This window comes from Odocoileus virginianus, chromosome 17, assembly GCF_023699985.2.
Source record: "Odocoileus virginianus isolate 20LAN1187 ecotype Illinois chromosome 17, Ovbor_1.2, whole genome shotgun sequence".
Classification (NCBI taxonomy): Eukaryota; Metazoa; Chordata; class Mammalia; order Artiodactyla; family Cervidae; genus Odocoileus; species Odocoileus virginianus.
The window spans coordinates 43,922,850-43,938,614 of NC_069690.1; the positions used below are offsets into that span (position 1 = coordinate 43,922,850).

Genomic DNA, 15,765 nt, shown 5'->3' on the forward strand with positions numbered 1-15,765 from the left:
CTTTCTGGAGGCAGGGGCCTGGGCTCAGCATTCCCGTCTGTGCAATGGGCAGGCTAGACAGATGGCCCCCTGTGCCCACTCCACACTCTGGTTTGTGCCCAAACCAGAAGCCTGGTTTCCCCGAAGGCTTCTTATAACGGCCAGAGCTGTGTCCTGCTTGACAGAGTAGACGTCAGAGGAAGGAGGCATTGCAGTTTTCAGACTTTCCTGACATGCAGAGTGAGCCTGGGAGTTCTCGCCTATTCACTGATTTTTCTCCCATCATTCTGAAAAGCAGTTAAACGTAACTGCCCAAGTGATGACACCATTTCTCGCAGGATGACTGCCCTTGTGTCACGGCTCTGACGGCATTTATCACTTTGTGTTCACACTACATTCAGACCAGCATTCATATCTGCCAGCTTGCTTGAACCTCATAAAAATCCTGCCAGGCTCCCATCATCACCACTACGTGCAAGTGAGGGAGCTGGGCTGCAGCTGGGAAGCGGTGGGGCTGGAACCACCTGTGCACGCTTTCCACTGCCCACGCTGCTCTTATTCAGACACCAAGAGAAGTGGTGCCTCCTGCTGTCTCTCTGGACTCCGTCCCTGCCAGGATGGAACCTCAGCGACACAGAGGGACTTCCCAGATGGGCTGAGTCAGTCACCCCTCAATCAGAGCTCTCCCCTGCTCGTGCGGTCCCTCCCTGTCACAGAGAAGCCCGACCCCTCCCAACCACATTGCCCAGTGGGGTGCCCTTGCCAACACAGCCCCTGGCAGCGACGGCCCAGGCGGGTGAGTCCTCCTCAATGAGCCGAGCACTGTCCCCAGTGTCCTTCACTCTGTTCCTCACAGCAGCTCCGGGGAGGGCGACAGAGGAAGAGACAGTCTTGCTGGGGTCACACGGTTGGCAAGTGGTGGCAGCCGGACTGGGCCTCAGACCCTATGGACCAGGCCCTTTCTCAGGATACAGAAACAGTCCCAAGAACAGGGCCACCACACACCAACCTTGACCTGTCCTGGGGACCTATGCACCCCAGGGCCGGGCAACAGTGTCTCCCACGCAGGCCACCTCTGGGAAGCTTGGGAACATACTCCAGCAGTCTTTGATCCCTCGATTACTCACCACCATCACTCTGAACTTGACTCCTTCCTCCTCCCCATCACCGGCCATAAACGCGGTGAGAGTGCGCCCCACTCCACCCAAGCCTCAGATGTGCCAGGATACAGGCTTACACACCGCTTCCCCCCACCCACCTCCTGAGGGTAGTAAGAGTTATGCTTGTGCAAAATCCTGCCTTCTAAGTTCAAGGTGGATGCAAAATGACTCTGCCCCAGGGGTACAAGAGACTTTGGGGCCTGCTAGTCCAAGTATTTTAACCCCCTCACTTGACAGTAAGAAACCTGAGGCCCAGAGGAGTGAAAAGAACAGGAAGTCAGGAGCCAAGTCAAGACCAAAAGTCAGGGGGCCCAGCTTCCAATCCCACAATCCCCCCGGCTCTGGCTCCACGGATGCTCAATCACGACAGCTAGTGGCTGTGTGAAGTGGCCTGGTTCATAATTTATTAACTGGTACATGCACTGAATCAACTGCTTGGAGCCTCATGTGCACACACTTGGTTATTATCTGTGCTTTGTGTAATCCAAGACACTGCCCAAGGACCATTCCCACTGAAGCCCGGGAAATCCTGCTTTTCTACTGTGGCGGTGGAAACATACGTGTCCTGGATCGCTCAGAAGTGGAATGGGGTCGTCATGAAGAGAAGACAGGCAAGCCCAGGACCTTGCACCAAGGCCCCGCCCCCCAGCCTCCCCACCCAGCCACCCTACCTGGCTCCCTACTTGCAGGTGTGCACGTCATAGATGCGGATACACTCCTGGCAGCTCACGTAGCAGCACCAGTGGAAGATGCAGTGACATTTCTCCTTCCGCTTCTCCGTCCTTGTGTTGTGGCCGCGGCCGCAGCAGAGCAGGTCACAGCCGTCGATGCCGTGGGAGGTGACATTGCAAGTCCGGTCCCTGGTACCGAAGGAGCCCGTCTCGGGGTTGGGCTCGCAAAAGTTGGGCGAGTTCTCGTAGTAGACCAGGTCCCTCTCGGTGGGCGGCTTGAAGAGCGCGTACTTGGCGCGGAGGGTCTCCACCCAGCCGCGGGACTCCCGGTGCTTCTCCACCACCATCTCCGAGGCGCTGTCGTACTTGTCCTTGAGGAAGTCGCCAATGGCACGGAAGTCGGGCTGGGCCCACCAGCAGGTCTTGACCTCGCAGCTGCCTGACAGCCCGTGGCACTTGCACTTGAGATGCATGTGATCCAGGATGGTCTGGGAAGAGGAGCCGCAGCTGGTCCCCAGACTGACCCCACCAGGCCCTCCCACCCCCATCGCGAAACCTCCTCTATTCCTCCCCTATGCCAGGATGAGAATGGACTGGGGATTGAGGCTCAGACCTAAAAATGGTGACCACCGCTTCCCTGCTTCCCTCCCCTTCACACCTCGGTATTGGCAGAAATCACATTAATCTCTCAAAGCCCTGGGAAGTAAGGACTGTGACCCCCGTTTAACAGATGGGGAAACTGAGGCTGGGAATTTAAGGGACTCGCCTTAAGTCAAGTAACCTAGGAAAGGATGGAGGCTGAATTTAAAGCCAGGCCCACGGGTCTCACAGCTACACAGGCAGCTACAGTGCCCAGGATGGGCTGTTTGGTACCCGCTCCCTGGGACTGCCACACTCGTGGGCTGACAACATCCTCAGGGCCGGAGTAAGCTGGGGGCTGGGGAACAGTCCAAGGAGAAAGCAGGAGGAAGGCAAGCAGGGAGCCCAGCATGCACATGGGCCACAGGGAGGGGCAGGGACCGGTCCCGGAAGGGGTCTAGGGCAGGCCTGTGGGAGGGTGGCCGGGGCTCACCGTGCGGCCAGCCTCGTTGTTGTGCTTGTTCATGGCCGAGCGCGCGTCTGGCCTGTTCTCACGTGCATCTGCGAACTCTCGGGACACAAGCACCCCGAAGTCAGCATCCTCGCTGCAGCCGCCCCATTTCCAGCCCTCGCCAGGCGGCCCCTTATGATGCGAGTCACAGCCACAGATGGTGGAGGTGCCCTCCGCACAGGAGCGTGTGACGGCGAAGGCCACACCGGCTGAGGCGATGGCGTGCACAAAGGCCGATTCCCGGGTGGCTGCAGGGAGGGCGCAGGGAGGCATTGCTCAGACTGGGTCCTGAGACAGGCTGCCCCCGCCAACCCGACTTCCCCAGTTGCGAAAGGGGGCTCACCAGCCCCAATGGAAAGGAAGGAATCCAGATGCCATTCCCTCTTTGGTTGGCCCAGCCCCTAGTGGGTATCCCCACTTTACAGATTAGCAAACTGAGGCCCAGAGTCACTAACTGGCAGAGTGGAGCCTGTTAGAAATGGGTGGAAAGACAGCTCTGGCAGGTTGCTGAAGAGATAAGGTGCCCTTGATCTGTCCGGGTCCCAGGTCGCCCTACCCTCTACCTATCCAAAGTGGAGATCCAGCACAGGCCTGGGCCCTCCCATTCCTGAGAGAGCCTGAGGTCTGTGGGGAGTGAGGCCTGGGAACCAACAGCCTAAACCTGCCCAAGTCCCCCCATTCCCTACCTGGATACACATGGGCAGATGCTTTCCTCCTCTTTTTTTTTTTTTTTGCCAGCGCCATATGGCATGTGGGATCCCAGTGTCCCTACCAGGGACAGAACCTCTGCCCCCCGTGCTGGGAGTGTGGAGTCTAAACCACTGGACCACCAGGGAAGTCCTGACCCCTTCCTTTTCTGAGCCTCAGTTACCATTTTTGTAAAATGGGTACAATTTCCCTCTGCCACCAAAGTTCCTGACCAAGAGAACAGTGGTTGGCATCTCAGCCTCCCCCTTCCATTTTCCTGTCCTCTACCCAAGACAAAGCCAAGGTTTTGGTCTAAGGAGGTCAAGCGCTTCCCAGGAGGATGGAGGGACACAGGGCACGCTCCCTGCCTCTGTCCCAGGATCCAGAAAAGGGAAAGAGAAGATTCTCAGGGTGCTCCTGCAACTTTGTTATAATGATAACCACCTTGAGAGGTGGGTATTCAACAGATTTTACCCTTAATATGCTTTATCCCATTTAATCCTCTTACCCTATAAGGAAGAAAGCCTTCTTATAGGCCCATTCTGCAGATACAAACAGTGACGACTAGGGAGGCAAAGGCCTGGAGACCTGCAGTCCAACCATCTCTCCTTACTGGTGAGGACCCCGAGAACCGGAAACCGACCTGCAGGCTGCTGGCCTGCATGTCTCCTTTCCTGGGCTGTGGCTCTGGTCTCGGCGTACCAGGAAGCCCGGTACCCGCTCGTGGCCACTGCCGCCTCTGTAGAGGCCCCGGGGCTCCCTCGTGGACCACCGGGAAAGGAGGACGCGCCCCCTTCGCGGGCAGGCTGGCGGGGAGTGGGGGCGGCCGCCGGGGCACTGGACCCGCTCAGCCCGGGCCGATTGCCACGGGGGCGGCCGAAGCCTGAGGCACGGAGCCCCGGCTCCGACCCCGGCCCCGGGCTGCCCACCCCTCAGCGCCCCGGGAGCCGGGGGGCGCCGAGGGCGAGCGCCTCGCTTCCGGCCGGCCCGCGGCCTCTCGCGGCGGCGGCGGCGCCCGGGCCCCGGGCCGCGCTCGGTTCCCAGCCCCGGGGACGCGGGGGCGGCGGGGGCGGGGCGGGGATTAGCCTGGGAGCGGCGCTGACAGCCCCGCTGTGCCGGTCCCCGTCCGGCGGGGCCCGCTGGGCCGCTCAATCCGCCTTTGTTCGCGCGGTGTCACACCGCATTACCCGGATAATGCGGCCGCCGGGTCCGGGCCGCCGGGCCGGCCGCCACCGCGTAGCAACGGGCGGCTCCCGCGGCCGGGCCGCGCCCCCGGCCCCGGCGCCGGCCCGCGAAATCCCCATTGAAGCGGCGCCCCCCGCCCCCGCGCCGCGCCGAATGGCCAGAGGGCGTGTGAATGGCGCGGCGGCCGCAGCGGGCGCGGGGCCGGGCCGCGCGGTGGGGGGCGCCGCTCGGGCCCCTTTCAAGCCGCCTAAGCCCCTCCGGGCCGCCCGCCCCCGCCCGGGGACCGCGATCCCCGGCCGCCCGCACCCCGCCTTCGCCGCCTCGCGCCTTCCGGCCGCCGACCCCGGCGCCCCCTGTCGCCGCTCCGGGCGCGCCGGCCCCGGGGAGTCGGTCCCCGGCGGCAGCGGAAGATGCGCGCGCCCCGGAACAGACCGCCTCCCTGCCACCCTGGGTCTCAAAGCCGGGGGCAGAGTCCTACCCTGGCCGGCAGCCCGGCGCGGGTGGGGGGCTCGCCAGAGGCGGGGCGCGAGCGTGGAGCCTAGAGCGGGGTTCGAACCCGTTCACGCCGGGCTCCGGGCGCTGGGGAGCGCGTGCGGGCGCGGGGTTAGGGCGCCTCCTCCCGCAGACCGCTGAGTTCCCCTTTCTCTGACTTGGGAACCTGAGCTCCCCTCACGTTCCTTTCTCTGACATCCTACCCACGCCTCCCCATCACAAAACTGCCCTCCTGCAATTTCGAGATGTGGGTAAGTCCTAGAACCTACAACGGGGATTTAAAACGTTATACACAGACTTGAAGGGATAATAAGCTCAGAGACCTGGTTTTCACGTCCCGCGCGGGGAAGAGCAATCAGAAGGTGAGTCTTGCTTTAGGGAGCGCGTCTAGACGCCAGGCTGTTTGATTAAGCGCTACCTTGGCCCGAGGTGGGGCACCGGAAGGCGGTGAGACTGACACGCCGGCAAGATCAGGTTTGAAATGCAAACCGCCGCCACTTGGCCCCAATTAGAGGCCAAACCTTTTATGTAAACAGGGAATAATTAGCTTTGGTAATAGAAGCGTAAACAGAATCATCATCCATTGATTCGCTAATTGCCCTTCTGTGCCGTGACAATAGCCTGTAGGTCGGACTTAAAAGGCGCACCAGAGGCGCAGGTAAACGGGGACTGCACTCCCAAATGGGGGATCGGCTTCCCGCACTCATTCCCTGCCATTCCCCCCACCAACCCTTCCCCAGGTCCAGCTGGTTCTCGGGTCCCTTTTCTTTCTGGCTGTAAATGCAGCTCTTCTAAACGGAGGGAAGGCCAGGTTCATCGGTTGGGGTGCCAAAGCCTGGTGGTGGCTGAGAGGCTTCAAGTTGCTGCAAAGAAATGGTAGCTCCCGGGAGGGCAGCAGGGATCACTGCATTCCTAGACACTGCAATTGCTCAAAGAGTTGCCCATCTTCAGCCCAGAACTCATCAGCCCCAAAGTCTCCTTCTTGGGACCCGTCGCCCACCTTATCCCTTTCTCCCAGAGCCTTCCTGTTCAAAGTCAAGTTATGTGAATCCCATTCATTTGAGACACAACCTGTGGTCTCCATGATGGCTGGAAAGTTGCCCAGAGGCCAGCAGGTTTTGGAGCCCCACCACAGTCCACAGGCACAGCCAGCCTGCTGGGGGCACGGCGACCAGCAGAAACTACTCACAGGATGCCATGCAATGCCCCCAGCACCAGGCAGCTTCCCCGGCTCCAGAATTTTCTGTGTAGGAGAGACCTTGGGCTGGAGGTGCTTTCATCTCACCCTAAAGCTAGATTTGCATAGCACTTAACACAGCACTGGGAAAACGTCACAGAAGTCCACATCAAAGCCTGGGGCCCTCCCCTGTGCCAGCCAGGAGGGAAGGACACCCACAGCCTCCTCGCCAGCCCTAGGATCTCAGGATCTCTAGGCTGCTCAGCACACCCAGAAGCACCTGGGAAGGTGTGGCAGCCACAGTGACAGCCTGGGTCAGGCCAGAGAGGGACCTGGCCCACTTTGTGTGGAGGTGACCAGCCTTTCTGTCCTCCCCTGGGGACCCTGAGCTCAGAGCTGAGGCACCCTGATGTGGTTCTCCTGTGTCCTGAGCCACCCCCCCACCCCCAACCTCCTATCCTGCCCAGAGACAGTACCTTTGTCGAGGACGGGCCCAAAGATGGCCAGGCTGTCGTCGATGGTGGTGCAGTTCCAGCGGCGGCCCCGGAACTGGTGCTGGCACTCCTGGATGCCCAGCTTCACGCCCTCAGCCACGCTGGGCATGATTTCGATGTAATTGCGGCAGAAGCGCAGCTGCTTGGGGACCAGGCCTGGGATGGAGCCGCAGAGTAGGGGCTGCGAGCCCAGGGATGTGTACTGCTGGCCCAGTGCCAGAGACCTGTGAGCAGACAGAGGGCAGTGGCACTGTGGGCGCCAAGCACATGATCCACTGTGGGCATCATTTCTCCTTGTGCGCACTCGGGGAAGGTGGAGCCGCTGAGGGCCGTGAGCCTGAACCCTAGTCCTGAGAGGCCTGGTGTCTGAATGCGCTGCCTTTGGGACTTGCCTGGCTGGTCAGTGGCTAAGAATCTGCCTTCCAGTGCAGGGCACGTGGGTTCAATCCCTGGTCGGGGAACTAAGATCCCACATGCCGAGGAGCAGCTAAGCCCACTCACTGCAACTCCTGAGCCCGTGTGCCTCAACTAGAGAACCCACACGTGGCAAACTATACAGTCCACACATGCTGGAGCCTGTGCGCCACAACCAAGACCCAACACAGCCAAATAAATAAAAATAAACGAATGAATGAATGCACTGCCTTTGACCTTAGCTGTGCACTGTCCCTTGAAGCACAGAGCACTGATCTAAGGCAGTCAGCCCTCTGCTGTGGGCATTTCCAGCTTTCAGGGACACCAGCGGGCAGTGCAATGCTATAAAAAATACCCTGAATGGAAAGATGGTATTAGGGGCCCAGGTCAAGTCCCTCCCAGGCTCTGGGCCAATTACCCTGATAGGGAGGGGTTAGGTTGGGAGTTTTGGTTTCTAGGGCCACATGGGAGATTACCAGTGATCCATGGGAAGGAAACAAAATCTACAAAAAGGAAGATGGCAGGAGCTGGCTTGACCCCCATCACATTCCAGAGAAAGCAAAAAGTAGAGAAGCATCAGTCCCAGCAGGGAGCTTGTGCGCACACATACGCACACACACACACACACACACACACACATGCATACATACACAAATGCACACATACAGGCACACACGCACACATACACACGTGCCACCCATGGCCATGCTTCTCAGCCTCTTCTGAGGATGATGCTCACCTAGCCCAGAGCCTCCCAGCATCTCTCCCCAGGGCCTCTGTGACCATCTTTGCAGCTCCCTAGAAGTTTCCAGAGCTCTGTCTCTTCTCTGACCAGAGACTGAAGCTTGGCTTTGTTTCATGAAAGTTTAGCTCAGGGTGAGGAGGGAGAAGACCTAGGATCATACCCCCCCCCCCCCCCCAATCTGACACAAATAACCTTGATTAAATCGTATCCCTCTAATATCCAACATTCTACAACCAATAGTCTATCAACCTCTTGGGTTTTATAAAGAGTGAACAGGGGGAAAGGGAAAAAAGGGAAGAAAAGAAAGACAAAATATAAAATAAGAAGAAGAAAAAAAGAGTGAATGGGGGAAAAGGTCTTGTGGGAGCTGGAGGAGGAGGAGGAACAAGAGATTAAAATACTGGAAAACCAAGGTGTTCCTCCTCCACTCCCCTCCCCAGCACAGAACGAAGGAATGACATTTTGTGAGAGAAGCTGAGAAAACGATCCGTGGGTCTCAGTAGACTCCAAGGCCAATTTCAATCAGCCCTGTCTGTGATCATGGCCAGCATGAGCTGGAACAGGGTAGGCATCAGAACCCACCTCCTCTCTCCCTGTATACAGCACTGACCAAGGCTCTGGTCTGGCAGTTGCCTCAGTCAAGTCCCCAGGACGAAATGAAGATGAAGCCTTGGGAGGAAGGTGCAGAAGACCCAAGAGGCAGATCAGGGAAAAGCACACAAGAGTTTTCTGGACTAGACACAGGGATGAGCCAAATGTCTGCCATTTAACAGTTCTTGTCATGCGCTCGTGATGGGCACCCTGGAGAGGCATGGTGCCCTCCACCTGGAGCTGGCTCTGGGCTCCATTATCAGAGACACAGGCAGGCCCTCATTTTCCTGTTGGGGAGGGATGGGGGACCCAGGTCTGGGAGTCTGGATGGCAATATTTATGAGAAATTTCCAGATTTGAATGCCAAACCCTTTCAAGGAGGAGGGGTATGCTGCAAGCCTGACTTTCCCCTGAGGTTAACTAATTAGAGAATTATTCTGTGCCCCACACAGGCCAAGCCTCTTCCTTGGATTTGCCTCATTTAACCCTTGTAACAACCCTAGGACCTAGGAGGGTTGTTACAGCAGCTCGTTTCCCATGGCTTAGCCTGACAGTAACCAACCCAGACCATGGAGCTCCTAAGGGATGGCTCACTGGAACCTGTTCACCTGACCCCAGAGCACATGGGGCATGTACCACCCTCCTCTGGGCAGTGCCTGCCTGGGTCCTGCAGGCTGGGAGCGGCTGCAGGCCTGGCCCGTCTGCACCCTGGGCCTCCAGACTGAACCCAGGTGATAGGGTGGGTCAGCCCAGAGCCCCATGATGAGCACCAGGATACACACAGCATCTGCTGGGTCACTCTCCCTACCCCTGCCATTTACAGTTGGAAACTGGTTATTGTGACAATAATGATAATCAATATATATTGAGTGTTCAGTCATGTCCGACTTTTTGCAACCCCATGGATTGTAGCCTGCCAGGCTCCTCTGTCCATGGGATTTCCCAGCCAAGAATACTGGAGTGGGTAGCCATTCCCTTTTCCAGGGGATCTTCCCAACCCAGGAATCAAACCTGCATATGCTGCCTTAGCAGGCGACGACAGACCCTCTAAAGGAATATGGTGATTTTTTGCTCCCTCCTCATACCCTGGTCTGGTCCCTGACTGTCCCAGAGCATCACGGGGAGAGAGACCTGGTACCCACTGCCCAACCTCCATGTCCCTTCCTTTGGCCAGAGCCCTCCCCAGTCTCCCACCGCAGGCGCCTCCATCCATGCCTGTCCCTGGAAGATGGACTGACCTTGTGGACATTATGCTGTCCTTCAGCCTGGCCTGCTGGCCCCACTGCAACCTGCAACCTGGGCAGGCCTGTGTCACGACCACCTCTGGCACCGGGGAGCTCTGTCCCATGTCGCCCCCCCCCCCCATTTACTGGTCTTCTCACACCAGGGCCCCAAGGCTGCAGCCTCCCTTTGCCCAGAGGAATGAAGGGAGGACCCGAGGGCACTCAAGGACCCTTCCTTCACCCCTCCTCCACCCCCCATTCCTCGCCTCCTTTCTCATCCTCTTCTCACACCTCTTGGCACTTCCACAGGCCAGCACACCCTCAAGCTAAGCTGGTTCAAAATGAGAACCTATAAGAGGTGCCTTTAGAGACCACAAAGCCCATTATACAGATGAGAAAACAGAGGCCCACAGAGAGAAGTGGCTTGTCCAAGGCAAAGCTGGACCCACGAAGCCAGGTGAGGCTGGCTGCACTGCAGGGAAGGGCGCCAGGGTGTGGGGAAGCCCTGCTGGCTCATTTCCACTTGGTGAGGCTGCTCGTCATCCCAGCATTCTGAGGGGCTCCCTGCTCCCTGACTGCACCAATCTCCCCCACCCCTGTGGGTCCCCAGCAGGCCTGCCCAGCCCAGCAGCATGCCCGAGCCCCATGCCCTGGCAGGGCTTAGCTGGCTGCAAAAGCCAGAGCTGCCCCCCAAACATCTCCCAGGAGGGGATGCCATGGTGTGGTGCCCTGTGCTCTGCTGGGGGCACCTGCCCTTGCTTGTGAATCCTTCCTCCTGGACTGCTGCCATCTCCCCTCCAGGAAGCAGACTTCCTCTTTCCCCTGCAGTCATGTGCAGCACTGACAATCACTTATTTTATATGCCAGGCACTTCACAGTTACTATGTCGCTTAATCCTCAGCATCAGCTCTGTGACGTGGCTGCTGTCATCTCGGTTTTACAGATGAGGAAGCTGAGGCAGAGAAGTTGGGCAATCGTAGATTTTGTCTGACTCCAGGAGTGATGGCCTCAGAGAACAAGACCCAGCCTCAGAGATATGAGTCCTTTCCCTTCCTCCCACCAAACCCTATCTCCTTTCTGCTTTCCATGTCCAACCGTATATCTGGAGCCAGGCTGCCTGCATTCAAACCCAGCTCTGCTGTTCCCAAGCTGCTGATCTCAAGTGTTTTATTAACCCCTCGTGCCTCACTTTCTTCATCTAGAAGATACACGTGATAGGAAGGATGAAGGACATAAAGCTCCTGGCATGTACGAAGCCCTCTAGTCGTGGTGGCTGTGGTGGTTACTGTGTGTTTAGGGGCGTCCCCAGCACTTTGTCCCCTGGTATGTCATCAACCTCATTCCTGAGCCCTCCCATTCCTGACTTGACAGAACACACCAGAATTTCCAGAGCCCCTTCCCATCTATCACTGGGAAGGATGCTTTGGGCCAGAGCAAAGCTGGCCCCTCTCCGGGCAGCTCAGTGCTCACCAGGGTGGCCAAACAGACATCTGTGATCTGGCTGAGTATGAAAGGGAACCCAAAGGGCAAGGGCAGAGGGACCTTTCCAGGACGCTCCACTCAGGGATTTCAGCTCAGAAATGGACATCCTGCCAGTAATGAGCCAGGGCCTCTGGGGATGGGGTTTTAGTTCTATGGGCTGGCGCTGGGGCCAACGAGGCTGGCCGTGGGACTGATCTACAGGATGGTTGCCCTCCCCCAAACACGCCTTGACACCCGGCCCAAGCCTCCTGCCCACACATGCTCATGTCTGAGATTCCACCCACCACAGGTGCATTAACTTGCATTGACTCACAGCTCCTTGTCCCCATCAGTGAAGTGCATGTTCCACGGGTGGAGGTCACACAGTGAGCCTCAATCGCCATTCTTCGTGCCAAAGTGCAAGTGGCCTTAAGCGGATGTGTCTATCAGCCACCCACCCTAAGCACCTCTCCACTGCCCAAGGCCCCGGCAAGCATCTCACCCAGCCTCCAACCTCCGATTCCTAGGTTGCCTCTCATGGGCTCCCAGACAGAAGTAACCTCTCCTCCCTCCGTGTTTTCTCTCTACCTTACTCAGCCCTTCTTATCTCAACGTGCTGAAATGATGTGTTTCCAATTCCACGGCTGTGCTGCTGTGAGTTCCCTGAGGACAGAGATTGCGCCTCCTCTCATTCTCCCACCGTACCCCAAACACATGCACACACGAACGCAAGCACACTTGGCCTATGAAAGGCCCAGCTGGGCCCATGACAAGCACTCGCTGATTCTCCAGGGGAGGAATTAAAGAACTCCTTCCCGAAGGGCCTGGTCCCCTATTGCATTCTGTAGCCCCTCGGCCCACCTCCCCAAGCCTCCAAGCATCCGGAGCTGCCACCTACACACAGGACAAGGCTCCTCGGTGCCGCTGAGGAAGTTCCTCCATTTAGGACCTGAGACGATGGCTGGGCTCCCAAGAGAGGTGGGGACCCGCCTGGCACCGGCAGCTGGTGAGGGGGAGGGCAGAGCGCCCTGCCAGGCCTTCCCAGCTGGGCAGGGCTATTTATACCAGCTCCTGCCCGGCCCGGCCCTAGGGCCCTGCCACCCTCCCCTAAAGACAGCTCACCCTCCACCCCAACCACCCACCGCCCAGCTGGTCTGAGGACAGACACATGCAGCCAGGCGGAGGGGGTGGCAGGTGCCAGCAGGCGACAGGCGGCTCCTGAGGCCTTGGGGTTGAACTCTCAGGATGAAAGACCTTTTCCAAACCGGCCAGGCTTCAGTGCCATGCATGGTCTCATCAGACTGCCACCCCCACCAAGCCATTCACTAACGCGCGACACCTCTGTCTCCAGAAGCTGGAGGTGGGTCTGCCTGGTGAGCAAAGGGCTGCCCAATGCTGACCCAGCTGAGGTGGACGGCATACAGTGTGAGGCCCCCAAAGGCCTGTGACGGTGCCACTGTGGACCCACAGACTCTGTGGTCCACCCAGCACTGCCCTGCCCTGCAGGGACCACATGCCATGGTGAGGTGGGGGCGCACCATGCTGTCCCCCACCCTGCTTCCCTTAATGGGCCATGTGGGTTGGGGCCCCTCACCCAACCAGATGGCCTCCCTTGCACTCAAATTTACCTACATTTTTGACCTGAGACCCTTCCAACATCATAGTATTTGAGAGATTAAAGGGGCCCCAGGGGTAATCTAGCTTAGGGTGTTTTTTGTTAGCTATTTTTTTTTCCCAAATATACATCCCCAGCACACTAAACAGATAAAAAGAGGGACTGTCCCTCCAAGAGCTAAAGGTAGAATCATCATCCATGCGTGCTCAGTCATGTCCAACTCTTTGTGACCCCATGGACTATAACTCGCCAGGCTCCTCTGTCCATGAGATTCTCCAGACAAGAATATTGGAGTGGGTTACCATTTCCTTCTCCAGGGAATCTTCCCGATCCGGGGATCGAACTCACCTGGGAAGCTCATATGACCCGGCAATTCCACTCCAAGGGAGGGCCACCCAAGACAGATGGGTCACAGCGGAGAGTTCTGATAAAACGTGGTCCACTGGAGAAGGGAATGGCAAACCACTTCAGTATTCTTTCTTTGAGAACTCCATGAACAGTATGAAAAGGTATACACCCAGGTGAACTGAAAGCAGGGATTCAAGTGGATACGTGTTTACCAGTGTTCATGGCAGCACTATTCACAACAGCCAAAAACAACCCAGTGTCCATCAGCAGATGAATGGATAACAAAACGTGGTAAATCCATACAGTGGAATATTATTCAGCCGCAGAAAGGAAAGACACTCTGAGACATGCCACAACACACATGAACCCTGCCAATAATATACCAAGTGAAATAAGCCAGACACAGACAGACAGATACCGTGCAATTCCACTTACATGAGGTACTGAGAATAAGCAATTTCATAGCAACCAAAAGTAGATTAGAGGTAGCTGGGGGCTGGGAGGGGGAGTCACAGCTCACCGAGGGTAGTTTCTGTTTGAGATGATGAAAAGTTTTAGAAACAACAGTGACGGTTGGACAATATGGCAAACATAACTTGATGCCACTGAATTGTACACTGAAAATGATTAAATTGAAAAAAAAAGTGGGGGGGAGGGACCCAGAGGCCCACCCCTCCACCTTCCCCTCACTCCCCATCTATGACCATTCTGCAGGATGCAAACTGAGAACCACCGGTCTCGTCTAATCCCTTCTCTAGATGCGAAGAATGAGACCCAGGGAGAGGTCACATAGCCACACATGGGCAGGGCTGTGGAAGGCAGGTCCAAGGGTGCACCCAGGAAAAGGACCCAGGGTCCCTGCCTAGGCACTCCAGTGTCAGGGTGAGCTCCACAGCCAAGTCTCCTGGAGTCATGCCTTTCTTGGAATCATGGTCCGCTTGCCCTCAGCTTTTTCAATGGCAAGGACCAACTGTCTCTGCTAGCTCCAGATAGGGCACCCTAAGATTCTGACCCAAAGAATCAGTGCCTCTTAAGCTGACTGGCAGGGGTTCTGGGAGGAAGGGATGGGGAGGTGGAACAAGGGAGGAGCCAGAACCACCTCCTTTGTGGTCCTTTGCTCTGCCTCTCTCTCCATGTTTCTGGTAACCCTACCATGGCCCAGAGCTTGGTGCTCCACCTGCTGGCTCCAGGACAGATGCCCTTCTTGTTCCTGGGTCGGGAGGGGCCCAACTCTGGCCTGGGGCAATGTGGAAACTTACAGAAGGGGAAGGAAAGTCTTGAAAATGGGCAGAAAGAAAAGAGTCAGGCATTGGCCTTGGAACTCAAGGCCACTACCTTTCTACTTAGCTCAAGAGGGCACTCAGGGCTGGCGGACATCACGAGGGGAGCCTGACAAACTCAGGGGCACAAGTACCCTGTGGGTGGGCAGGGCAGGGGCATGGAGCCCAGTAGGCCCAGATGCACCCAACTCCTGGAACTTCCAAAGAGCTTAAACACCAGTAGCGGGGGCCACTTACCCTGGTGCTTTTGCACGGAGCTCGTGACAAAGTGAGAGGAGGGACCTAGGTCAAGAGTCACAAGCTACCACTTTTTTCCACCCATCCACTCAACCTCCCTAAGCACCCTTGAGCTGCATGGGTGCTGAGCACAGCTCTACGCTCTCCCAACCCAACCCCGAACACATCTCAGGGTGAGTCAAGGAGAGGGAGTTGCTTCAGAGTCCAAGGGGCTCACATGATCCAGAGAGCAGAGCTAGATACCCCAGTGGTCGCCTTTCATCACAATCTACCTGGACCTTGCCCATCAGCAGCTGGTTCATTCGCTCAGTAGGCCTGAACGGGTCCTCTGGTTCTCACCAGAAGTGGATTTGGGTGGCTTCAGGACCACCCTTATTTATACACAGGAAGGGAAAGGTGAGGGTAGAAAGGGTCCACACATTGAGCTGGGACCCAGGGTCCAGAGAGGAATCAGTAAAGAAGCAACTGCAAGAGCCTGGGCAGCTGGGAGGCCCAGGCCTCCTGCTAGTTTCCCGTCTTGATTCAGCCCCAGCCATCCAGCCTGGAGCCCCGCAGTAATAAACACGCGGAGTGCACTGAGGTGCCTGCCCTTAAGGAAAGGAGGTTAAAGTCTTCCCTCGGTAAACAAATTCACTTCCCGCCTGTTCACTCAAAACACGTTTAAGTGATGATTGAACTGGGGAAAGTGCCAAGCACTGGAAACAGGGAGATGAACTGAGCCACAAACCTCGGGGCACCCAGACCAGGAGGCACCTGTCAATTACAGACCAACAAGCATTTCTGCAGCACCTATTAGGTCTGGGTGCCGTGTGTGTCATGAACAAGTGACAGAGGGTCCCCAGGCACCTGCAGCTTACCACCCAAGTAACCCTCATGCCAGAGAGCACATGGTAAAAGCAGGGGCATCCTGCAAGAG

The 15,765-nt window shown here is 57.3% G+C and overlaps 1 protein-coding gene across 1 annotated transcript in view; it reads right to left on the bottom strand.

The window, feature by feature from the left end:
- The window catches only part of WNT3 (Wnt family member 3), a 58,327-nt gene that overhangs the window by 9,024 nt on the left and 33,538 nt on the right, over window positions 1-15,765 (bottom strand). The window contains exons 2-4 of the mRNA XM_020873479.2: window positions 6,918-7,159; window positions 2,883-3,148; window positions 1,811-2,298 (exon numbers count right to left, since the gene is read on the bottom strand). Of these exons, the coding sequence (XP_020729138.1) occupies window positions 1,819-2,298; window positions 2,883-3,148; window positions 6,918-7,159 (988 nt within the window). The 3' untranslated portion in view covers window positions 1,811-1,818. The remainder of the gene's footprint in view (window positions 1-1,810; window positions 2,299-2,882; window positions 3,149-6,917; window positions 7,160-15,765) is intronic.